At 42.6% G+C, this 27,705-nt stretch overlaps 2 protein-coding genes across 2 annotated transcripts; both read left to right on the top strand.

Annotated features, from left to right (window-relative positions):
- The first annotated feature begins 1,462 nt into the window (after positions 1-1,462).
- Positions 1,463-5,780, top strand: LOC118943588 (extensin-like). The gene is made up of 5 exons (XM_036959076.1): positions 1,463-1,475; positions 1,874-2,077; positions 2,405-2,459; positions 3,716-4,209; positions 4,708-5,780. The coding sequence occupies exons 1-5, from the start codon at positions 1,463-1,465 to the stop codon at positions 5,778-5,780; spliced, it is 1,839 nt and encodes a 612-aa protein (XP_036814971.1).
- Positions 5,781-6,512: 732 nt separating this feature from the next.
- Positions 6,513-13,307, top strand: LOC110502146. Its single transcript, XM_036959592.1, has 10 exons — positions 6,513-6,641; positions 8,393-8,710; positions 8,870-9,130; positions 9,276-9,578; positions 9,790-10,110; positions 10,349-10,456; positions 12,309-12,383; positions 12,585-12,659; positions 12,742-12,773; positions 12,853-13,307. Exons 1-10 carry the CDS (start codon positions 6,554-6,556, stop codon positions 12,895-12,897), a joined length of 1,626 nt encoding a protein of 541 aa, XP_036815487.1. The 5' UTR covers positions 6,513-6,553; the 3' UTR covers positions 12,898-13,307.
- Positions 13,308-27,705: the final 14,398 nt, after the last annotated feature.

Genomic DNA, 27,705 nt, shown 5'->3' with positions numbered 1-27,705 from the left:
TGGCTTTAGAAGGTTCTGATAGGCTAATTGACATCATTTGAGTCAATTGGAGGTGTACCTGGGGATGTATTTCAAGACCTACCTTCAAACTCAGTGTCTCTTTGCTTGGGATCATTGGAAAATCTAAAGAATTCAGCCAAGACCCCAGAAAAAAAAAACTGGTTCATCATTGGGAGCAATTTCTAAATGCCTGAAGGTACCACGTTCATCTGTACAAACAATAGTTCACAAGTATAAACACCATGGGACCACGCAGCCGTCATACCGCTCAGGAAGGAGATGTGTTCTGTCTCCTAGAGATGAATGTACTTTGGTGCAAAAAGTGCAAATCAATCCCAGAACAACAGCAACAGGACCTTGTGAAGATGCTGAAGGAAACAGGTACAAAATAATCTATATCCACAGTAAAACGAGCCCTATATTCACCTAACCTGAAAGGCCGCTTAGCATGGAAGAAGCCACTGCTTCAAAACCGCCATAAAAAAGCCAGACTACGGTTTGCAACTGCAAATGGGGACAAAGATAGTACTTTTTGGAGAATTGTCCTCTGGTATGATGAAACAAAAATATAACTGTTTTGCCATAATGACCATTGTTATGTTTGGAGGTAAAAGTGGGAGGCTTGCAAGCCGAAGAACACCATCCAAACCGTGAAGCGCAGGGCTGGCAGCATCATTTGTGGGGGTGCTTTGCTGCAGGAGGGACTGGTGCACTTCACAAAATAGATGGAATCATGAGGAGGCAAAATTATGTGGATATATTGAATTAACATCTCAAGACATCAGTTAAAGTTAAAGCTTGGTCGCAATTGGGTCTTCCAAATGGACAATGACCCCAAGCATACTTCCAAAGTTGTGGCAAAATGGCTTAAGGACAATAAAGTCAAGGTTTTGGAGTGGCCATCACAAAGCCTTACCTCAAACTTATAGAATATTTGTGGGCAGAACTGAAAAAGCATGTCGAAGCAAGGAGGTCGACAAACCTGACTCAGTTACACCAGCTCTGTCAAGAGGAGTACGACAAAATTCACCCAACTTATTGTGGGAAGCTTGTGGAAGGCTACCCAAAATGTTTGACCCAAGTTAAGCAATTTAAAGAGAGTGCTACCAAATTCTAACTGAGTGTATGTAAACTTCTGACCCACTGGGAATGTGATGAAATAAATAAAAGCTGAAATGAATCATTGTCTCTACAATTATTCTGACATTTCACATTCTTAAAATAAAGTGGTGATCCTAACTGACCTAAGACAGGGAATTTTTACTAGGATTAAAGGTCAGGAATTGTGAAAAACTGAGTTTAAATGAATTTGGCTAAGGTGTATGTAAACTTCTGACTTCAACTCTATGCCCAGTTTGAAATGACATCTTTTTTTGTTGCACCTTTCTTTTGGCCTTCCTTTCGTCTGGGTTCGGATGTGAGTTGTGAGGTGTCAAGCCTCCCACATTTTAGTGGGAAAGAGATGGAGATCCCACGTCTGACACCAAGTTATTCTACAACAACACTGTGCTCATGGTCATCCATAGTGTTCATCAGAGCAGTGAGGGGAGATGCTGCTGTAATCTCAGACAGACTGGAACACTGCTAAATAATATTTCTAATGCTGTCAGATCTGAGGAAGGTACAAAATGGATTCTTATCTAACTGAAATATAAACATTTAGGTGAAGTCAGAATATTGTCCTCCTGATTATTAGTTATTAACAATCAATTATATTGGTCTCATTTTAAATGTTGAAGGTATTTGTTACATTTACAATAAGATGCACTAGTAATGGCCAGAAGACTTTGGATTTAAATGAAATGAAACATTCCCTTCTGGCTGAACACAGCTTTGGTTATCCCCAATCTCACGTAGTGACACTGCTTTGTAGGAGAGTACACCCACGGTCATGCGGAGTACACCCACGGTCATGCGGAGTACACCCACGGTCATGCGGACTACACCCACGGCCATGCGGAGTACACCCACGGTCATGCGGAGTACACTCACGGCCATGCGGAGTACACCCACGGTCATGCGGAGTACACCCACGGTCATGCGGAGTACACCCACGGTCATGCAGAGTACACCCACGGTCATACATCGTGGTCTTGGACACAACTATCTACAGCAAGAGCTTCCAGTCGTGACATCTAAAATATACGGATCCAACCTGACGTTTAATGAGGGCTTTTCATATAGGGACTTCAATGGCCACTTCTTCGCTCTTTACATCTCACCAGTGGAGTTGGAAGATGGTGGAGGTTCATCTTCCATTTTAAAAACCTCCTCGTCGCCTCTGTTAATGTGGTAAACATAAAGGGTGAGCATATCCAAGGTACATTTCTTAGAATAAATTGATTCTACTTGCATTTGAGAGAACAGATAACTGATTCCCGCTGTCTTCTATTTGTCTCCACAGTGCCCCCTAGTGGCGTGTCCATCATGAATCATCCGGTGATGCTGAGGTGTCGGTGGTGAGCGGTGACCCTGGCCAGGCTGAGGATGAAGGGGAGGAGGGGGCTGCTGGTCAAACAGGACATCCTGATAGAGAGTCACCCCAACAGGACGCTCAGTGTGAAACCCCCCCCCAGCCTCCGTATGGACCAGCTGCACTGGCAGAGTGTGGTGTTCAAAATATTGAAATGTATATTTTAATATGTAAAAATTATTTAAGCAATTTTAAAATAAGGCTGTAACAAAACATGTGGAAAAAAATCAAGGGGTCTGAATATTTTCCGATTGCGCAGTATAATATCTGCATTCTTTTAACACTTACAGGTTGAATGAAAAGTGTTATTTGACCAGATCTGTGTCTCCTTGTCTACACACAGTGATGAAGAGGAGCATGTCCTTCAACTCTGTGCAGACAGAGAGTGTGAATCTGTCTTGTGTCACACCTGCTAGTGTCTGAACTGATTCAACCTCACTGGTCAGAGTTCAGCTGGGAGTGGACGTCACGAGATGACATCACAGTGAAGCCAAAGTTTGAAAGCGCAGGGGTGTTTTTGTTTGCAAGAACTCAACCAGAGTATGTCTCAATTCTTGTCTCTTTTGTACAGACAATCCATTGTGAATTTTCCATAATGACAAAATAGTTTCCGGTGACGAAATAGTTTTGAAAACCAGGTTCTGCAAATACCTTCTTTCTTCACTTTCTTTATTCATTCAGTTAATATGTAACTATATATGCCCATTTTTAAATAACATATTTTTTGTGGCACCTTTCTTTTGGCCTTCATTTTGTCTGGGCTCTGATGTGAGTTGTGAGGTGTCCAGCCTACCAAAAGGGCCAAACTATAGTGGGAAAGAGATGGAGATCCCACGTCTGACACCAAGTTATTCTACAACAACACTGTGCTCATGGTCATCCATAGTGTTGATCAGAGCAGTGAGGGGAGATGCTGCTGTAATCTCAGACAGACTGGAACACTGCTAAATAATATTTCTAATGCTGTCAGAACTGAGGAAGGTACAAAATGGATTCTTATCTAACTGAAATATAAACATTTAGGTGAAGTCAGAATATTGTCCTCCTGATCATTAGTTATTAACAATCAATTATATTGGTCTCATTTTAAATGTTGAAGGTATTTGTTACATTTACAATAAGATGCACTAGTAATGGCCAGAAGACTTCGGATTTAAATGAAATGAAACATTCCCTTCTGGCTGAACACAGCTTTGTTTATCCCCAATCTCCGCAATCTCACGTAGTGACACTGCTTTGTAGGAGAGTACACCCACGGTCATGCGAAGTACACCCACGGCCATGCAGAGAACACCCACGGCCATGCAGAGTACACCCACAGCAATGCGAGTACACCCACAGCAATGCGGAGTACACCCACAGCAATGCGGAGTACACCCACAGCAATGCGGAGTACACCCACAGACATGCGGAGTACACCCACAGCAATGCGGAGTACACCCACAGCAATGCGGAGTACACCCACAGACATGCGGAGTACACCCACGGCCATGCTGAGGTGTCGGTGGTGAGCGGTGACCCTGGCCAGGCTGAGGATGAAGGGGAGGAGGGGGCTGCTGGTCAAACAGGACATCCTGATAGAGAGTCACCCCAACAGGACGCTCAGTGTGAAACCCCCCCCAGCCTCCGTATGGACCAGCTGCACTGGCAGTGTGTGGTGTTCAGAGGGCTTGTTCAGAGCGACAGCCTCCCTGACCTCACAATGCCCACACAGACAACAGTGTCTTCAATGACAGGTAACAACGTGTGATTTTATAGACTCTGCAATCTGACCCCATTTGTTCCAAACCCAGCATCATCTAAAAAGACTGTTCATCTCCGGACCTCTGCATAGGCCTATTGTAACAAAGGACAGAGGTTATCATTTGTACTTGAGAGGCTTTCTTGTAGAATATAATCTAACAGAGGTCTCTGTTTCTTAGAGCCAAGCACAGCGACGGTGGTCAGAGGGGACAGGGGGTACCACCCTAGTAATACTGGTTCTGCTGTTGAACACCAAAAGGTAAGGAAACACTCCCTCTTGGATACTCTCAGAGGCATCCAACCTAACCCCGAAGAAATGGAAAAGATACTGCAGGTACCATCTAAAATGACTGAATTAGACAGTGCATATCTTTCTCATTCATTTGGGACAGAGGCATATATCTAGCCTACACATGGATTCATCTCCACGTTAGTCTTCAAACAACTGACAAACTTAGATCTCCAACATCCACACCATCACCGCTGGCCAGAACCACCTGTTCACACCCCCATCACCAACATCCACAACATCCCCGCTGGCCAGAACCACCTGTTCACACCCCCATCACCAACATCCACAACATCCCCGCTGGCCAGAACCACCTGTTCACACCCCCATCACCAACATCCACAACATCACCGCTGGCCAGAACCACCTGTTCACACCCCCATCACCAACATCCACAACATCCCCGCTGGCCAGAACCACCTGTTCACACCCCCATCACCAACATCCACAACATCACCGCTGGCCAGAACCACCTGTTCACACCCCCATCACCAACATCCACAACATCACCGCTGGCCAGAACCACCTGTTCACACCCCCATCACCAACATCCACAACATCACCGCTGGCCAGAACCACCTGTTCACACCCCCATCACCAACATCCACAACATCACCGCTGGCCAGAACCACCTGTTCACACCCCCATCACCAACATCCACAACATCACCGCTGCTCAGAACCACCTGTTCACACCCCCATCACCAACATCCACAACATCACCGCTGTCCAGAACCACCTGTTCACACCCCCATCACCAACATCCACAACATCCCCGCTGCCCAGAACCACCTGTTCACACCCCCATCACCAACATCCACAACATCACCGCTGGCCAGAACCACCTGTTCACACCCCCATCACTGACATCCACAACATCACCGCTGTCCAGAACCACCTGTTCACACCCCCATCACCAACATCCACAACATCCCCGCTGCCCAGAACCACCTGTTCACACCCCCATCACCAACATCCACAACATCACCGCTGGCCAGAACCACCTGTTCACACCCCCATCACCAACATCCACAACATCACCGCTGTCCAGAACCACCTGTTCACACCCCCATCACCAACATCCACAACATCACCGCTGGCCAGAACCACCTGTTCACACCCCCATCACCAACATCCACAACATCACCGCTGTCCAGAACCACCTGTTCACACCCCCATCACCAACATCCACAACATCACCGCTGGCCAGAACCACCTGTTCACACCCCCATCACCAACATCCACAACATCACGCCCACACACTTTTAACATTTAGATAACAAAGCATTTGACCTTTCCATTGTGTTAATGATGGAGGATTGGTTCACTTCCAGTTTTAAAGTATATGTTTTTTCAAGATGATTGAGGAGAAAAGTATCGTCCAACCCATCTTGTATCTCACTGCACCCTCATATGTCTCGTCTTGGATTATGCAGACAGACGTGTTAGAAGTACATTTACATTGTAATACTTCTGACAGACAACTTTCTAACTCCGTCCATAACTTTTGGACTTTATAGCATTCCCAGAAGGCAGGGATTGTTGAGTCATTGTTAGTTAAACACTTATGACATGACTCTGTCGATGTGCTGTAGAATTTATGAATGGTGTCTCTTGCGTAAGTAATTCAATACATTAGTTTATAATGGATTAAGCGTACATTTTCGGGTAACTGTCATTTTGTTAGTTATGTTCCAACATTCCCTTGGCAACAACGTCTCAGCTTATTTCAGCATCCAGTAATGGGGAAGGTATTAGTAATAGAGAATGATAAAAGGACTTTTGTAAGATACTGGCCATGATGTAACAAGTTCAGTGTTCTGTTTTCCAGCTTCTGTTCTAGCCCTTAACCCCAGTCCGACATACAGTATAGGGTCATGAAGTATCCTCAGATGTGCAGTCAGTTTATTTTGCATTACATAATCTGTAGTTTTATTTGAACTTCCTCTTTTCTTCAGTCATTTCCTGTAGAAACTTAACAGGGCCCTCAGTAATGATGTGAGTTTGCTACTGAGCAGAGAGAGGAACAGAACAGGCAGTTACAGTAACATGAGGAAGAACAGAGGCTCTATGAGTGTGAGGTTGTTGTGGATCCTGGTGTGGATATCAGCATACGGTCAAGGATTCTCAGCTGAAGGTGAGTAACGGGTTTCTGGTTGAATTATCAAGATAATTTTTGAGTGTAAAATAAAAAGACATCTCCATTTAAAGTTTGGCATACAAGTACAATGATAAAGCTGGGTTCTGCTGTAGCCTTTAATAGAGAAAGGTGAATTATATTATATAGATTTGGAGAAAGAGGGGGGGGGGGGGGGGGGGGTCTGCTGTAGCCTTTAATAGAGAAAGGTGAATTATATTATATAGATTTGGAGAAAGGGGGGGGGGGGGGTCTGCTGTAGCCTTTAATAGAGAAAGGTGAATTATATTATATAGATTTGGAGAAAGAGGGGGGGGGGGGGCGGGGGGGGGGTCTGCTGTAGACTTTAATAGAGAAAGGTGAATTATATTATATAGATTTGGAGAAAGAGGAGGGGGGGGCGGGGGGGGGGGTCTGCTGTAGACTTTAATAGAGAAAGGTGAATTATATTATATAGATTTGGAGAAAGAGGAGGGGGGGCGGGGGGGGGGTCTGCTGTAGACTTTAATAGAGAAAGGTGAATTATATTATATAGATTTGGAGAAAGAGGGGGGGGTCTGCTGTAGACTTTAATAGAGAAAGGTGAATTATATTATATGTATTTGGAGAAAGGGGGGGGGGGGTGTAGTAGACTTTAATAGAGAAAGGTGAATTATCTTATATAGATTTGGAGAAAGAGGGGGGGGTCTGCTGTAGACTTTAATAGAGAAAGGTGAATTATATTATATAGATTTGGAGAAAGAGGGGGGGGTCTGCTGTAGACTTTAATAGAGAAAGGTGAATTATATTATATAGATTTGGAGAAAGAGGAGGGGGGGGGGGTGTCTGCTGTAGCCTTTAATAGAGAAAGGTGAATTATATTATATAGATTTGGAGAAAGAGGGGGGGGTCTGCTGTAGACTTTAATAGAGAAAGGTGAATTATATTATATAGATTTGGAGAAAGAGGGGGGGGGGGGCGGGGGGGGGGGTCTGCTGTAGACTTTAATAGAGAAAGGTGAATTATATTATATAGATTTGGAGAAAGAGGGGGGGGGGGGGGGGGTCTGCTGTAGACTTTAATAGAGAAAGGTGAATTATATTATATAGATTTGGAGAAAGGGGGGGGGGGGTGTAGTAGACTTTAATAGAGAAAGGTGAATTATATTATATAGATTTGGAGAAAGAGGGGGGGGTCTGCTGTAGACTTTAATAGAGAAAGGTGAATTATATTATATAGATTTGGAGAAAGGGGGGGGGGGTGTAGTAGACTTTAATAGAGAAAGGTGAATTATATTATATAGATTTGGAGAAAGAGGAGGGGGGGGGGGGTGTCTGCTGTAGCCTTTAATAGAGAAAGGTGAATTATATTATATAGATTTGGAGAAAGAGGGGGGGGTCTGCTGTAGACTTTAATAGAGAAAGGTGAATTATATTATATAGATTTGGAGAAAGGGGGGGGGGTGTAGTAGACTTTAATAGAGAAAGGTGAATTATATTATATAGATTTGGAGAAAGAGGAGGGGGGGGGGGGGGTTGTAGTAGACTTTAATAGAGAAAGGTGAATTATCTTATATAGATTTGGAGAAAGAGGAGGGGGGGGGGGGTGTAGCAGCCTTTAATAGAGAAAGGTGAATTATATTATATAGATTTGGAGAAAGAGGAGGGGGGGGGGGGGGTGTAGTAGACTTTAATAGAGAAAGGTGAATTATCTTATATAGATTTTTTGTTGCTTTTTATTGCATCATTTTGACACATTTCTACTCTCCACAGTATTGTCAAAGAACATATTTTTCCTTGCCGGGTCCAGAGGAAGAGTCACTGTCCCAGTTTCCCCCGTGGGTCCACAAGGGACAGAGCACCGATTCCAATGGATATGGACCTCACATGACGGCAGACACTCAAACACCACAATAGCCAATATAATTTCATCCACTTGGGAATCTGTATCGAACACATTGGGTTTTTCAAAAGGCAGTGGATATGGTCTTTCCATGGGGACAAACTTTGAAAATGCTGGAGAGTTTGTGTTCATGCAAACCAAACCAGTTTCAGTTATTGTGACGAGGTTTCAGGTGTTTGCTTTCAAAGGTATTGTGTTTCAATATGTTTATTGTCACTTTTTCAAAATCAGAATTGGAGTCAAACACAAGCATGTTCCTTTTGTGTTTGATATCACTAAAAACACGTCCTGGATATGCCAACAAGGATGTTTGATTTGTAAATGTTAACCAATTATTTTGTTTGCAGTTACACCCTTTGAATGGCCTTCATTTCGTCTGGGTTCTGATGTGAGTTTTAGTTGTGAGCTGTCCAGCCTACCAGAAGGGACCACACTTCAGTGGGAAAGAGAAGGAGATCCCACTTCTAACACCACGTTGTTTTACAACAACACTGTCCACATGGTCATCCATAGTGTTGATCAGAGCAGTAATGGGAGATGCAACTGCGCTCTCAAACAGAATGGAACATTGTTGTATGAAATTTATAATACCTTGAATGTTGAGACAAGTAAGTTAGCTAGATTCATGGATATTATCAGTAATATATTAATGAATTAACAGTAACTGCAGGTTCACTCATCATGTGTAGATTAACTTGATTGTTGTAGATATTCTTCGTCATAGTGTTTTCCCACAATGTTTATTTTTTCCAGGCACATTCAACATGCCAGTAACTTTGTTCAGAGAGAGCAGCAACAGCAGTGAGGTGGAGATGATGTGCAGGTCTTCATTCTCGTACAGAAAAGCCTCCTGGACCAAGGGCTCATCTCCAGCGGAAGCACCTGCGACTCTGACATCAGATGATAGACTAGAAATTGACCGGTTCTCATCTCCCACTTTCAAACAAAAAGATTTTCCCCTGAGACTTTCACCAGTGGAATTTGAGGATGGAGGAGTGTTCAGATGTAATTTTAATAACAAACTCATGTCTTATGTTCAACTCACAACCATTCAAGGTAACTTTACTTTTGGCTTTTAACAGCGTTCAATGAGAGAACAAACACTCTCTGCTCAAGTAACCTAATGTTGGTTCTCTGATTGTCAACCACAAATTGACATGTTTCATTAGCCAGATGTATACTAGGCCTACATTATTATTGTTATTATTACGGTATACTGTTCTCTCAGAGGGGAAAGTTCAGTTCTGTTTTCTGTTCTCTGGCCCAGTCTCTGCATCTAGAGGCCCCCCTGGTGGCCAGTCGGTGGTGCTGAAGTGTGAAGTGTCGGAGGTGAACGGTGACCCTGTGACCCTGGCCTGGCTGAGGATGGAGGGGAGGACGGGGCTAGTGGTCAAAAAGGACATCCTTACAGAGAGTCAACCCAACTGGACACTCAGTGTGACCCTGCCCAGCCTCCAAAGGGACCAGCTGGACTGGCAGTGTGCGGTGTTCAGAGAGGACATGCTCAGAGCGAGTGTTCCCCTCAGACTCCGTGGTGCTGGTGGAAGATCTGGGATACCAGGCCTAGTGTTACCATCGCCTCTGAAAGGTTACTAACGACCATAGTTGATTATAGTAGGTCACAGTAGATCACATTCTCTGAATGAGTAGATTCAGTGAGACATCATGATCATAAGCAATATAAAACCAATAACCCAATCAATGTCTCCAAAATGCAGTTTGCCCCCCACTATACTGTGATGCCTTTGGAGTCATAGCAAAAGTCATAGTAAGTCCTCAGCTGTCTCATTTTTGGCATGTTCTCTTTCATACTCGGTTTCCAACAGACGACACCTTGCAGATTTCGATCATTGTGGCCTGTACAGCGTTGGTTGTTGCCGGGATACTGATTGGTGCTCTGGTGTTCCACCTGAAGAGGAAGAAGACAGACCCAGGTAAAGACTGATAATGACTATAACTACATTAACAGGGCAGACTCTACTCCTGATAATGACTATAACTACAGTAACAGGACTGACTCTACTCCTGATAATGACTATAACTATAGTAACAGGGCTGACTCTACTCCTGATAATGACTATAACTACAGTAACAGGGCTGATTCTACTCCTGATAATGACTATACTACAGTAACAGGACTGACTCTACTCCTGATAATGACTATAACTACAGTAACAGGGCTGATTCTACTCCTGATAATGACTATACTACAGTAACAGGGCTGACTCTACTCCCGATAATGACTATAACTACAGTAACAGGACTGACTCTACTCCTGATAATGACTATAACTACAGTAACAGGACTGACTCTACTCCTGATAATGACTATAACTACAGTAACAGGGCTGATTCTACTCCCGATAATGACTATAACTTCAGTAACAGGTCTGACTCTACTCCTGATAAGGACTATAACTTCAGTAACAGGGCTGATTCTACTCCTAATAATGACTATAACTACAGTAACAGGGCTGACTCTACTCTTGATAATGACTATAACTACAGTAACAGGGCTGACTCTACTCCTGTAATGACTACAGTAACAGGACTGACTGTACTCCTGATAATGACTATAACTACAGTAACAGGACTGACTCTACTCCTGATAATGACTGTAACTACAGTAACAGGGCTGAATCTCCTCCTGGTAATGACTATAACTACAGTAACAGGTCTGACTCTACTCCTGATAATGACTATAACTACAGTAACAGGGCTGTATCTACTCCTGATAACTACAGTAACATGGCTGACTCTACTCCTGATAATGACTATAACTACAGTAACAGGGCTGACTCTACTCCTGATAATGACTATAACTGATAATGACTATAACTACAGTAACAGGGCTGACTCTACTCCCGAAAATGACTATAACTACAGTAACAGGGCTGACTCTACTCCTGATAATGACTATAACTACAGTAACAGGGCTGACTCCACTCCTGATAATGACTATAACTACCGTAACAGGGCTGTATCTACTCCTGATAATGACTATAACTACAGTAACAGGGCTGACTCTACTCCTGATAATGACTATAACTACAGTAACAGGGCTGTCTCTACTCCTGATAATGACTATAACTACAGTAACAGGGCTGACTCTACTCCTGATAATGACTGTAACTACAGTAACAGGGCTGACTCTACTCCTGATAATGACTATAACTACAGTAACAGGGATGACTCTACTCCTGATAATGACTATAACCACAGTAACAGGGATGACTCTACTCCTGATAATGACTATAACTACAGTAACAGGTCTGACTCTACTCCTGATAAGGACTATAACTTCAGTAACAGGGCTGACTCTACTCCTGATAATGACTATAACTACAGTAACAGGGCTGACTCTACTCCTGATAATGACTATAACCACAGTACCAGGGATGACTCTACTCCTGATAATGACTGTAACCACAGTAACAGGGCTGACTCTACTCCTGATAATGACTATAACTACAGTAACAGGGCTGACTCTACTCCTGATAATGACTATAACCACAGTAACAGGGATGACTCTACTCCTGATAATGACTATAACTACAGTAACAGGGCTGACTCTACTCCTGATAATGACTATAACTACAGTAACAGGGCTGACTACTCCTGATAATGACTATAACCACAGTAACAGGGATGACTCTACTCCTGATAATGACTATAACTACAGTAACAGGGATGACTCTACTCCAGACCAAACTTGTCGGGTTGCTACATCTTAGGTTTTTGCCAAAAATTGTGTACAAATATTTTTCTATTATCTCTTTTTTCAAAGCTGTGACATCCCTACCACTTACCCAGAAGAATGACCCAGTCTATGGTAACATCACTGATCCACTAGCACACCAAGGTATCTCTTTCTTGACTTTGGGAGTGATGTGATGTACAATACATAAGATATATAGATATATTGTATAACAGAGGTATGAGAGAGAGGCCTAAGGGTAGAGAAAGGAGGAGGTTTTGATATCATAGAATTACATATAAGATATATATAGGATCTCTGTGGTTGAGATAACTGATTAACATTTAGGCCTTTTGTATGTTTCAGAGCTCCAGGGGGGGCAAGATGGCAATGAGGAAGTTCATTACTCCGAACTTGCTTTGGGTGAACCCAGGCTTGGTGGTGAGTAGTGGGTTTGGAAATGTACAATGGTTCCTAGAATGTAAATTGAAGCGTAACAATTAGCATTTCTTGTCTTTTTCAGATCCCAACAGAGTCACATCAGGGTCAAATCACGTACGAATAGCACTTTATTCAAATGATTATTTAGCTGTTTAGTATGTTCTTTGTGATTAACTCATATTATTGTCCATAGGTACAGGAAAGGGGTGCTGTGATCTATTCGACGCTCAACATATAAAAACACCTGTCTTTCAGCAGGATAAAACTCCTGTGTTAAAATGCAGGGATTCTTTCTGTTTATTTCTTAGTTTGTTCATTAGACTATTGTGTAGTTTTGTACCTGAGTTTGTCACAATGTAAAGGAAGGCTGTGCTTATTTCCATCCTGCTCACATGCCCACAGCTGGCAGCACACAAGTCATTATCAAATCGGAAAGCAGCTGCACAAGACTAATCGTAATGCCCGTAGTAAACTTTGTTTCACTTATGAAGGAACATCGATGAATTACACAATGTTCAGGGGACAATATGTTAAAATTCAAATAGCTTCAAATGTAAATGACTTAAAAACCTCAAACCAACTATAAATTGTAGAAGTTCATACATACAGTTGAAGTCGGACGTTTACATACACTTAGGTTGGAGTCATTAAAACTCGTTTTTCAACCACTCCACAAATTTCTTGTAAAACAACTATAGTTTTGGCAAGTCGGTTAGAACATCTACTTTGTGTGTGACACAAGTCATTTTTCCAACAATTGTTAACAGATAGATTATTTCACTTATAATTCAAGGTTTCACAATTCCAGTGGGTCAGAAGTTTACAAACACTAAGTTGACTGTGCCTTTAAACAGCTTGGAAAATTCCAGAAAATGATGTCATGGCTTTAGAAGCTTCTGATAGGCTAATTGATATAATTTGAGTCAATTGTGTACCTGTGGATGTATTTCAAGGCCTAACTTCAAACGAACTGCCTCTTTGCTTGAAATCATGGGAAAATCTAAAGAAATCAGCCAAGACCTCAGAAAAATATTGTAGACGTCCACAAGTCTAGTTCATCCTTGGGAGCAATTTCCAAATGCCTGAAGGTACCACGTTCGTCTGTACAAACAATAGCACGCAAGTATAAACACCATGGGACCACGCAGCTGTCATACCGCTCAGGAAGGAGACGTGTTCTGTCTCCTAGAGATGAACGTACTTTGGTGCGAAAAGTGCAAATAAATCCCAGAACAACAGCAATGGACCTTGTGGAGATGGAGGAAACAGATACAAAAGTATCTATATCCACAGTAAGACGATTCTTATATTGACATAACCTGAAAGGCCGCTCAGCAAGGAAGAAGCCACTGCTCCAAAACCGCCATAAAAAAAGCCAGACCACAGTTTGCAACTGCACATGGGGACAAAGATTGTACTTTTTGGAGAAATGTCCTCTGGTCTGATGAAACAAAAATATAACTGTTTGGCCATAATGACCATCGTTATGTTTGGAGGAAAAAGGGGGATGCTTGCAAACCGAAGAACACCATCCCAACTGTGAAGCACGTGGGTGGCAGCATTATGTTGTGGGGGTGCTTTGCTGCAGGAGGGATTGGTGCACTTCACAAAATAGATGGCAACAAGAGGAAGGGAAATTATGTGGATATATTGAAGCAACATCTCAAGACATCAGGAAGTTAAAGCTTGGTTGCAAGTGGGCCTTCCAAATGGACAATGACTCCAAGCATACTTCCAAATCAAAATGGCTTAAGGTCAAGGTATTGGAGTGGCCTTCACAGAGCCCTGACCTCAATCCTATAGAATATTTGTGGACAGAACTGAAAAAGCATGTGCGAGCAAGTAGGCCTACAAACCTGACTCAGTTACTCCAGCTCTGTCAGGAGGAATGGGCCAAAATTCACCCAACTTATTGTGGTGAAGCCTGTGGAAGGCTACCCGAAACTTTTGACCCAAATTAAACAATTTAAAGGCAATGCTACTAAATACTAATTGAGTGTATGTAAACTTCTGACCCACTGGGAATGTGATGAAAGAAATAAAAGCTGAAATAAATAATTCTCTCTGCTATTATTCTGACATTTCACATTCTTAAAATAAAGTGGTGATCCTAACTGACCTAAGACAGGGATTCTTTACTAGGATTAAATGTCAGGAATTGTGAAAAACTGAGTTTAGATGTATTTGGCTAAGGTGTATGTAAACTTCTGACTTCAACTGTAAATATTGAAAGCATTTTAATGAGAACTAAAAGGTGTGCAACATGAAAATATTGTCTCATTTACATTGTGTAATTTATTGACGGTCCCTAATGTGACTCAGCCATTGGCTATCCAAAGTCAAACTACACACACAAGAGACAACACACACACGTTTTAGAGTTCATTTCATGGAATTCTACACATTTTGCCATGTTGTGTAGAGAAAATGTTGCAGATGTAAAGCAAGTTGGCTTCAATTCTACACATTTTGCCATGTGGCGGAGAGAAGATTTCGCAATTTATAACTCATTTTGTGCAATAATACTCATTTTGGCATGGGGTGGAGAAGAGCTGTTTTACAGCTAATTTCCTGCAATTCTAAACATCCTGCTATAGGGTGGAGAGAAATGTTTTTAATATGATATGAGTGAGACTTGGGGCTAGTGCTGAGCGATTGGGGTTTTAGGCTGGGTTTCTGCACAGCACTTTGAGATATCAGCTGATGTACGAAGGGCTATATAAATACATTTGATTTGATTTGAACAGAAATTTCAGTTATCTTTTGGTTTTTGAAAAACATTGGTTCAATTATTTGAATTCCATTTCGTTCATTTTTTTTTCTGTGAGCTCAATGCGCACATTGCACAGCTTTTCAAGAGATAAATCGGATCCAGCCTGAACTGTGCGATGTAGTAGGGAGTTTCCATCAGGCCAATTTTCTGCATAGTTTAGCGCATAAAACGTGGCAATTAACTACAATGACCGCAATCCATTGAGAATCTACTTGTCCTGTCTCTGTTTCTTGTAATGTATGCTTGCCACGGAAGAGGCAGAATGCAGGATAGTGAGGGGATATAGAGAGCAGGTGTTGTTCACAAGATATTTCTACCTGAAAATACATGATCTAAGTCCAAGTGATTGACAGTTGGTGTTCAGCAGTCATAAAAGTATGCCTTATTTAATTTGAAGAACTACTAAAATAGTGATTTTGTCAGACAGCATAGGCAGCAGCTCTATAGTGATGATTTGGAATGAAATAATGAAGTCATCAAATGAAACAAATGTTATATACACAACTGAAATATTGTATTAAAGTAAAGGCTTGTAAAAAATGAAATAAGTGATAGGCAGTAATGGGCAGTCACTACCACCATGGGACTTGTGCTGTTTGTTTTATTCTGTGTTCAACACAAATAATCCAAACCGAAATGGAAAACCATGATTATTATTTTTATTATCAAACTGAAAACAAACCGACCTCAAAAAGCACCAATCTTCAGCACGAATGAGAGACAGATGGTTATTCGACCATGATAACACGTTTAGATAGCAGGATGCTAAACTAATTTAGCAATCTAAAAAAAAATCTAGCTGACATGAGCTATATTGACGGACTATCGTGACTGATATAACAAGAGAAAAACTGCTGATGCACAACCACAGTTCCAAATTACACCGCGTGTATTCTATTATTAAAACGTGCAATATAGTTCATTGAGACCCCGACTGCTTTCCTGAGGAAACTGATCAGAGGGACTTCAAATGTGGGCTGTGGGACACCAGTTGCCAAGCCCTGCTCTAGTAGAATTCGCTGGTTGCACACTATTGAGAAACAGAACCGTCTTTCGAGAACTACGTAAATTTGACAACAGCTGATAAATCCACTTAAAGTGACATGTACCAAATTGAACAAATAGCTGGAATAAAGTTTGCGCATGAAATGACGGATTCTCAGTATCGATGTAGTATGTTGATATTTATTGCTTAGGGCATTCGTTTTTACCAAAATATAGCGTTCTAAATAGTCTGTGGTATGATTAATACACAGTATTTTGTTTTAGTAAGTAGTATGCAAGACAGATTTCGGACATGACCATAGTAGAGTGATATCCATACTAAGACACCCATGTATAGACAGCAGGTGGCGAAATTGAGGAATTTCCAATAGCTGTAACTGAAATCATTTTGGATTGCTGTAGATATCGCATCATTGGGAGCAAACGACAGTAATGTTTTTGTATTTTATAGATGTATATTTTGTATGGAAAGTAACCTTTAGATTGGTATTTTGAAATAAATACGATCCTTGTAAACGGAATTCAAGTCATTGTATAGGTGAGTGCAGTTGCACATGTTACCAGGAGAAGGCAATGTTGGAAAGACAATGTTTTGCAAGAATACAGTACATGAGGTTTTATTTTTTTAAATGTAACTTTAATTTGAGAGAGGAATAGTGCATTTCTTTCAACCTTCTTCCCTTTTCTTTTGCTATCTCTAATACCGTTAGGGATTGCAGTGTAAAGTTAGCAATTCAATGCATTTCTCTCTCCCTCTAAATGCAATGAATAGTCTGCATATAGAAGGAATGTTTTTATACACAGACAGGTGCTGAGGCTAGCAGCAAAATCCCTCCTTTTTTGTGCAGAGGTGTGTGTGTGTGTTCATGCATGGTTGTGTGTACACAAACACACACACACACACACACACACACACACACACACACACTCTCGCTTCTGTGCTTCTGTGTGGCTCTGCGTGTCTTGCGTTAGCATGTGGGAGCTATTGAAAGGATTCAAGGTCTCCTGAAATGAAGTATTTTATACTTGACTCAGAAAGAAGGAATGGGAAATAAAACCTTGTTTCGATTCTCACTGATACGTAACAATGGTGTCGTGAAGAAAGTGACAGCCACAGGTGTTGAGAGGAGAATGAATCAAGGTGAAGACCTATTCTGCCTCTCACCGTGCATGGTTCCTTTCTCTACAATCCTCTTAGCTGCAATAGGACTATAGTGTAGCATCCATGGTCTCAGGCTGGAGCTTTTTCTGTAGCTGTCTGGGTTAATACAACACATAATAAGCAGTCATCTTTTGACAATAATATTATGTATTGTTGAAGGAATTGCTGGCCTCTATTAGTGACATTTTTTATTTCTAAAAGCCATTATACAGCCATTATACATTTATTTTCCCTTTATTTGGTATGAATACTATCCTCCAATAGGGGGCAAGCCTGTACAGTTTAAAGCTTTTACCATTTTCTGTGCAGTGTCTTTGCTTCTCTGTGATCGCCTCACTCACATGGATGTATATCTACACAGAAACACATGCTAACACACACACACATACAGACCTATACATCTGAACATGCACATACAACAAAAATACACACACACACACACCACAATATATTCTATTCTGTAGGAGAACATGCGGAGGAAGGCATATCTATCTCTTGTTACCAGCGCGTTGTGTCCTCTATTTAAGGCACACACAGCAGCAGTCAGGAAGCTGAGTAGGGTTATCTAGAGCCAGTAGCTTGGTTGACCATCAGTGACCATCACACTACTGAATTACACTAAATGGCCATGGCAACACTCAATGACCATGACAACACTACTTAGTGACCATTAGACCAATGAGTGACCATCCTATAGCACTGAGTGACCCTCCTGCACCACTGAGTGACCCTCCTGTACCACTGAGTGACCCTCCTGTACCACTGAGTGACCCTCCTGCACCACTGACTGACCCTCCTGCACCACTGAGTGACCCTCCTGTACCACTGAGTGACCCTCCTGTACCACTGAGTGACCCTCCTGTACCACTGAGTGACCCTCCTATACCACTGAGTGACCCTCCTGTACCACTGAGTGACCCTCCTGTACCACTGAGTGACCCTCCTGCATCACTGAGTGACCGTCCTGTACCACTGAGTGACCGTTCTGTACCACTGAGTGACCCTCCTGTACCACTGAGTGACCCTCCTGTACCACTGAGGGACCCTCCTGTACCACTGAGTGACCCTCCTGTACCACTGAGAGACCCTCCTGTACCACTGAGTGACCCTCCTGTACCACTGAGAGACCCTCCTGCACCACTGAGTGACCGCATTTGTGACCCTCCTGCACCACTGAGTGACCGTCCTGTACCACTGAGTGACCGTCCTGCACCACTGAGTCTTTCAGTGTGGACGGAAAGAGACCTTCCAGGAACAGTGTCCCTCCAACCAACTGTCATCCTGGAAATGAGGGAGAGAGTGAGTGTGAGTGAACAAGTTGTCCCAGGCACAGAGCAAGAGACCTCCTCCCCTGCCAACCTCCAAGTCATTTAGCTCTGCATGCTGTCTGGAGTGGAGGTGTGGGGACCAAATTCAGCGATGTGTGTCTGAGCGCTTAAGAAGAAAGGAACTTCATGTTTTACTAGAATCACTCGGAACCACTCAGGCAGTCGCCCAAACGGCAGCCCATTCCCTATGTAGTGCACTACATAACCACTCAGGCAGTCGCCCAAACGGCAGCCCATTCCCTATGTAGTGCACTACATAACCACTCAGGCAGTCGCCCAAACGGCAGCCTATTCCCTATGTAGTGCACTACATAACCACTCAGGCAGTCGCCCAAACGGCAGCCTATTCCCTATGTAGTGCACTATATAACCACTCAGGGTGCCACCCAAACGGCAGCCTATTCCCTATGTAGTGCACTATATAGGGAACAGGGTTCCATTTGATACAGGAACAGTGATATTGTTGTAAAAGGACTGGGCTTCATCTCTTGTCTCTTATCTCTTGTCTGCATCTTGCTAATTGCTCCACTGGGATGACTGCCTCTGTGTTATGATGTACTGTGTAGTATGACATCTGTGGGCCAGATAGACTGAGTCTATACATGGATTACTCATTGCAGTGGGACACAGAGCCTCATGCAGTAAAATGAGTTGTATTCCTGAAGACGACAGTAAAATGTGACGTGGGACACAGAGCATTGTGTTATAAGTGTGAGAGTTGTATTCTGAAGACGACAGTAAAATGTGACGTGGGACACAGAGCATTGTGATATAAGCGTGAGAGTTGTATTCTGAAGACGACAGTAAAATGTGACGTGGGACACAGAGCATTGTGTTATAAGTGTGAGAGTTGTATTCTGAAGACGACAGTAAAATGTGACGTGGGACACAGAGCATTGTGATATAAGCGTGAGAGTTGTATTCTGAAGACGACAGTAAAATGTGACGTGGGACACAGAGCATTGTGTTATAAGTGTGAGAGTTGTATTCCTGAAGACGACAGTAAAATGTGACGTGGGACACAGAGCATTGTGATATAAGTGTGGGAGTTGTATTCTGAAGACGACAGTAAAATGTGACGTGGGACACAGAGCATTGTGTTATAAGTGTGAGAGTTGTATTCCTGAAGACGACAGTAAAATGTGACGTGGGACACAGAGCATTGTGTTATAAGTGTGAGAGTTGTATTCCTGAAGACGACAGTAAAATGTGTTGTATTCCTGAAGACGACAGTAAAATGAGTTGTATTCCTGAAGACGACAGTAAAATGTGTTGTATTCCTGAAGACGACAGTAAAATGTGTTGTATTCCTGAAGACGACAGTAAAATGAGTTGTATTCCTGAAGACGACAGTAAAATGAGTTGTATTCTGAAGACGACAGTAAAATGTGACGTGGGACACAGAGCATTGTGTTATAAGTGTGAGAGTTGTATTTCTGAAGACGACAGTAAAATGTGTTGTATTCCTGAAGACGACAGTAAAATGTGTTGTATTCCTGAAGACGACAGTAAAATGAGTTGTATTCTGAAGACGACAGTAAAATGTGACGTGGGACACAGAGCATTGTGTTATAAGTGTGAGAGTTGTATTTCTGAAGACGACAGTAAAATGTGACGTGGGACACAGAGCATTGTGTTATAAGCGTGAGAGTTGTATTTCTGAAGACGACAGTAAAATGAGTTGTATTCCTGAAGACGACAGTAAAATGTGACGTGGGACACAGAGCATTGTGTTATAAGCGTGAGAGTTGTATTCTGAAGACGACAGTAAAATGTGTTGTATTCCTGAAGACGACAGTAAAATGTGTTGTATTCCTGAAGACGACAGTAAAATGAGTTGTATTCTGAAGACGACAGTAAAATGTGACGTGGGACACAGAGCATTGTGATATAAGTGTGAGAGTTGTATTCTGAAGACGACAGTAAAATGTGACGTGGGACACAGAGCATTGTGTTATAAGTGTGAGAGTTGTATTCTGAAGACGACAGTAAAATGTGACGTGGGACACAGAGCATTGTGTTATAAGTGTGAGAGTTGTATTCCTGAAGACGACAGTAAAATGTGACGTGGGACACAGAGCATTGTGATATAAGCGTGAGAGTTGTATTCTGAAGACGACAGTAAAATGTGACGTGGGACACAGAGCATTGTGTTATGAGTGTGAGAGTTGTATTCTGAAGACGACAGTAAAATGTGACGTGGGACACAGAGCATTGTGTTATAAGTGTGAGAGTTGTATTCTGAAGACGACAGTAAAATGTGACGTGGGACACAGAGCATTGTGTTATAAGTGTGAGAGTTGTATTCTGAAGACGACAGTAAAATGTGACGTGGGACAGAGAGCATTGTGATATAAGCGTGAGAGTTGTATTCCTGAAGACGACAGTAAAATGTGACGTGGGACACAGAGCATTGTGTTATAAGTGTGAGAGTTGTATTCTGAAGACGACAGTAAAATGCTGCAGTGCACTATTGACAGGAAATCCATCCTACTGTGGAAACATAGGTTTTGTCCCAAATGACACCCTATTACCTATATAGTGCACTCCTTTTGACCAGGGTCAACACTAGTGCACTACGTAGGAAAGATGGTGCTATGGTAGGATGCAGTTGCAGTACAACCCCAGTTCAGTATGATGATCATTACTCCCACATCCTCCCTGTGTTTCATCGTCATTAATAACCATCAATAGACAGTATGATGATGTCTGGTCTGGGAGTATAGCGCATCGAGTCTGTGAACTAGGAAGTGACTGGGTCGATGTCCATGCTGGGGCACAACAGACTGCAGTGAGTGTTAAAACCATGGTCCCGCTGTCAGTCTAGTGTTCTCTCCTTAGACGTGCCTCTGTCATTCTCTCTGTCTCCTTCTCAATCTATCTTCATCAGGCTCCTGAGTGGCGCAGCGGTTTAAGTCACTGCATCTCAGTGCTAGAGGAGTCACTACACACCCTGGTTCGGTCCCGGGCTATTGCTCCAGTGCACAATTGGTCCAGCGTTGTCCGGGTTAGGGGAGGGTTTGGCCGGGGTAGGCCGTCATTGTAAAATAAGAATGTGTTATTAACTGACTTGACTAGTTAAATAAAGGTGAAATAAAATTTAAAAAACAGGCAGATAGAAGGGTTTCAATTGATCTGGGTCTCTGCAGTGTTGCCATTGAATCGGAAAGGATCTTATCAATACAATTTGTGTTTCTCCAGTCAATCAGTTTCCACTTGTCTTGTTCTAAAGCATTACGTAACCTAGCTACAGTACACTGACTGCTCTCACTATTTAACCTAGCTACAGTGCACTGACTGCTCTCACTATGTAACCTAGCTACAGTACACTGACTGCTCTCACTATATAACCTATCTACAGTACACTGACTGCTCTCACTATATAACCTAGCTACAGTAAACTGACTGCTCTCACTATGTAACCTAGCTACAGTACACTGACTGCTCTCACTATGTAACCTAGATACAGTACACTGACTGTTCTCACTATGTAACCTAGCTACAGTACACTGACTGCTCTCACTATGTAACCTAGCTACAGTACATTGACTGCTCTCACTATATAACCTAGCTACAGTACATTGACTGCTCTCACTATATAACCTAGCTACAGTACACTGACTGCTCTCACTATATAACCTAGCTACAGTACATTGACTGCTCTCACTATATAACCTAGCTACAGTACACTGACTGCTCTTGTTAGTGTTCAAAAACTGGAGAGTTGAGACCAAATCACGGACGCTGGACAGAGTGGATTTCAGTTGTAACAAAAGACAGTTTTAATGAGTCAGAGATATCTTGTCCCGCAGTTTTACGTGCACGGACCTAGTTCACATAACTCGGCAAGGAGCCAGGTGAAAAAGAGAGCCTATACAACGGTTACATTCATTTTTATACATAGAATAAAGTAGGTGGAGTCTTGTCGTTTCGGTCTTCTTGACTGGTCGGAGGGTTGGAGGCGGGCCTTGCTCTAGCCAGAGCAGAAGCCCCATTGGTGCACAGCAGAGCCTTATCCTGAGCATCCGACCAATAGAGGGGGTCAGTCTTGTGGCTGGGTGTATGTGTTCTTACGACGGAATGTCTTTGTTTATATGAGCTATGTGTATGAATACTTATATAACACTCTCACTGTATAACCTAGCTACAGTACACTGACTGCTCTCACTATATAACCTAGCTACAGCACACTGACTGCTCTCACTATGTAACCTAGTTACAGTACACTGACGCTCTCACTATGTAACCTAGCTACAGTACACTGACTGCTCTCACTATGTAACCTAGCTACAGTACACTGACTGCTCTCACTATGTAACCTAGCTACAGTACACTGACTGCTCTCACTATATAACCTAGCTACAGTACACTGACCGTTCTCACTATATAACCTATCTACAGTACACTGACTGTTCTCACTATATAACCTATCTACAGTACACTGACTGCTCTCACTATGTAACCTAGCTACAGTACACTGACTGCTCTCACTATGTAACCTAGCTACAGTACACTTACTGCTCTCACTATATAACCTAGCTACAGTACACTGACTGCTCTCACTATGTAACCTAGCTACAGTACACTGACTGCTCTCACTATATAACCTAGCTACAGTACACTGACTGCTCTCACTATGTAACCTAGCTACAGTACACTGACTGCTCTCACTATATGACCTAGCTACAGTACACTGACTGCTCTCACTATATAACCTAGCTACAGTACACTGACTGCCCTCACTATGTAACCTAGCTACAGTACACTGACTGCTCTCACTATATGACCTAGCTACAGTACACTGACTGCTCTCACTATATAACCTAGCTACAGTACACTGACTGCTCTCACTATATGACCTAGCTACAGTACACTGACTGCTCTCACTATATAACCTAGCTACAGTACACTGACTGCTCTCACTATGTAACCTAGCTACAGTACACTGACTGCTCTCACTATATGACCTAGCTACAGTACACTGACTGCTCTCACTATATAACCTAGCTACAGTACACTGACTGTTCTCACTATATAACCTAGCTACAGCACACTGACTGCTCTCACTATATAACCTAGCTAGAGTACACTGACTGCTCTCACTATATAACCTAGCTACAGTACACTGACTGCTCTCACTATGTAACCTAGCTACAGTACACTGACTGCTCTCACTATGTAACCTAGCTACAGTACACTGACTGCTCTCACTATATAACCTAGCTACAGTACACTGACTGCTCTCACTATATGACCTAGCTACAGTACACTGACTGCTCTCACTATATAACCTAGCTACAGTACACTGACTGCTCTCACTATGTAACCTAGCTACAGTACACTGACTGCTCTCACTATATGACCTAGCTACAGTACACTGACTGCTCTCACTATATAACCTAGCTACAGTACACTGACTGTTCTCACTATATAACCTAGCTACAGCACACTGACTGCTCTCACTATATAACCTAGCTAGAGTACACTGACTGCTCTCACTATATAACCTAGCTACAGTACACTGACTGCTCTCACTATATAACCTAGCTACAGTACACTGACTGCCCTCACTATGTAACCTAGCTACAGTACACTGACTGCTCTCACTATATGACCTAGCTACAGTACACTGACTGCTCTCACTATATAACCTAGCTACAGTACACTGACTGCTCTCACTATATGACCTAGCTACAGTACACTGACTGCTCTCACTATATAACCTAGCTACAGTACACTGACTGCTCTCACTATGTAACCTAGCTACAGTACACTGACTGCTCTCACTATATGACCTAGCTACAGTACACTGACTGCTCTCACTATATAACCTAGCTACAGTACACTGACTGTTCTCACTATATAACCTAGCTACAGCACACTGACTGCTCTCACTATATAACCTAGCTAGAGTACACTGACTGCTCTCACTATATAACCTAGCTAGAGTACACTGACTGCTCTCACTATGTAACCTAGCTACAGTACACTGACTGCTCTCACTATGTAACCTAGCTACAGTACACTGACTGCTCTCACTATATAACCTAGCTACAGTACACTGACCCTTCTCACTATATAACCTATCTACAGTACACTGACTGTTCTCACTATATAACCTATCTACAGTACACTGACTGCTCTCACTATGTAACCTAGCTACAGTACACTGACTGCTCTCACTATGTAACCTAGCTACAGTACACTGACTGCTCTCACTATATAACCTAGCTACAGTACACTGACTGCTCTCACTATGTAACCTAGCCACAGTACACTGACTGCTCTCACTATATAACCTAGCTACAGTACACTGACTGCTCTCACTATGTAACCTAGCTACAGTACACTGACTGCTCTCACTATATGACCTAGCTACAGTACACTGACTGCTCTCACTATATAACCTAGCTACAGTACACTGACTGCTCTCACTATGTAACCTAGCTACAGTACACTGACTGCTCTCACTATATGACCTAGCTACAGTACACTGACTGCTCTCACTATATAACCTAGCTACAGTACACTGACTCTGCTTTGCACCTTTCCTTCGCTGTTCAGCTTCAACATTACTTCTGATCACTCATGATCACTTCATAGGGATGAGATGAGTCCACAACCATGGCTACATGTTATTGTGAGTAATATCATCATTATTTAGCTAGTCATGCTCCTCTCCCTCGAAATATGGATTTTCCAAATTTCTCAATTGTGGATCTAATTTTCCAATTGTGCATGCTGCTGTAATTGTGGAATATGAGCTGGGCCACTGTTACATAAAGACACACTGCTTATTGCTGTGTTATCCTGCTTCGAGCTCTGTGATTCAGGAACAAAACGATTCCCTGTCCGTGTGTGTGACACAGCTTACCGGTTCCGGCATCTTGTGAAAAATAAGTGTTTAATTTCAGTAGCCGTGCTGCATGCGGCAGAAGAAGCAATGGGACTGTTGTTAAGTGTTACGGGCTATTATGTGTCATTATGTGTATGTCTCTCTCTTCCCATCCATCGGTCCGTGTCTGTCTCTCTTCTCCTCTGACCAAATCCCTAGGGGCCCGCCAAGGACCTCCTCTCATCAATCCACCCATCCTTCCCCTCTACCTCCAGATCCCCCCATCAGCCCGGCAGCACATGGATTGATCATTCCTTTTGTCTCCATCCTCCTCTTCTCTCTCCATTCTCTCGTCTCCCCTGTCTCTTCTGACAAATGCCCCCACTTTCATTCTTTCCCTCTGCCCCTTCTCCTCTCTCTCTTTCTCTCTCTCTCTCTCTCTCTCGCTTTGCCTCTCTCTCTGCCCCCCCCTCTCTCTCTATCTATCTATCCCTCTATCTTTCTCTCCCCCTCCACGTCTCAGTATCTCCATCCCTGCCCCCCCTCTCTAGTTCTCTTTCTCTCTCTTTTGTTCCCTCAAACTCTCCCTATCTCTCCTCTCTCTCTCTCTCTCTCTCTCTCTCTCTCTCTCTCTCTCTCTCTCTCTCTCTCTCCCTATCTCTCTCCTCTCTCTCTCTCTCTCTCTCTCTCTCTCTCTCTGTCTCTGTCTCGCTCTCTCTCTCTCTCTCTCCCTATCTCTTTCCTCTCTCTCGCTCTCTCTCTCTCTCTCTCTCTCTCTATAGAGACTATAGCAGTGGTAGACGTCTGTGGAAATGACTGAGAATTGATTTTCTCTGCGACTCGTGCACAGCCAGCTATTAAGCAGGAACAGGATCTCTCATTAACATGAAACCTGAGGAAGTTAATGTTGTGCGTGCCCAGGGTGAGGAGGCATATGCAGAGGATCTGCTTTCTCTGACTGGAGAACAGAGATGGAGTGTGTGTGTGAGCCTGTGCGTGTGTGGGGCTGTGGGGTGACTGTTGGGCGGGGTTTTGTGGGTACAGTAAGTGTAAAGTGTGTATGTGTGTGTGTTTTGCGTCATTGCAAGGGAGTGTGTTTTGCCCCTGTAGCTGCTTGGCTACTAATTTGATTTGAGAATTAAAAGCATCAGGAGAGGGAGAGAAAAATAAAGCTTTGACTATGTATAAACTCAGTGAGCGTAGCCTTGCTATTGAGAAAGGTTGTCGTAGGCAGACCTGGCTCTCAAGAGAAGACAGGGTATGTGCACACTGCCCACAAAATGTGGTGGAATCTGAGCTGCACCTCCTAACCTCCTGCCAAATGTAGAAGTCATTAGCCTCTGGGTTCACATGCTTTTTCCAATCTACAATGTGAATGTTTAAATTCTGTATTCAAAATAGACAAGAAAAATAAAATAATTTGTGTGTTATTAGTTTAAGCACACTATGTTTGTCTATTTTTGTGACTTAGATGAAGATCAGATTATATTTGATAACCGATTCATTCAGAAATCCAAGTTATTCCAAAGGGTTCGTATGCTTTTTCTTGAAACTCTATATATTGTGTGAAATACCACAGTGTACCATCACAGCAGACAGATTTGTGACCTGTTGCCACAAGAAAAGGTCAACCAGTGAAGAACAAACATCATTGTAAATGCAACCTATATTTATGTTTATTTATTTTCCCTTTTGTACTTTAACTATTTGCACATCGTTACAACACTGTATATGTATATGTATAATATGACATTTGTAATGCCTCTATTCCTTTAAAACTTTAGTGAGTGTAATGTTTACTGTTCATTTTGATTGTTTATTTCACTTTTGTTTGTGATCTATTTCACTTGCTTGGCAATGTAAACACAGTGTTTCCCATGTCAATAAAGCCTTTGAATTGGAGAGAGATTTGTATAATTGGCACTGTTCCCTAATCTGATAAC

The sequence above is a fragment of the Oncorhynchus mykiss genome, chromosome 22, assembly GCF_013265735.2.
Source record: "Oncorhynchus mykiss isolate Arlee chromosome 22, USDA_OmykA_1.1, whole genome shotgun sequence".
Lineage (NCBI taxonomy): Eukaryota > Metazoa > Chordata > Actinopteri > Salmoniformes > Salmonidae > Oncorhynchus > Oncorhynchus mykiss.
Note: the sequence above shows the minus strand (reverse complement) of the source record. Positions and strands in the feature narration are given on the sequence as shown.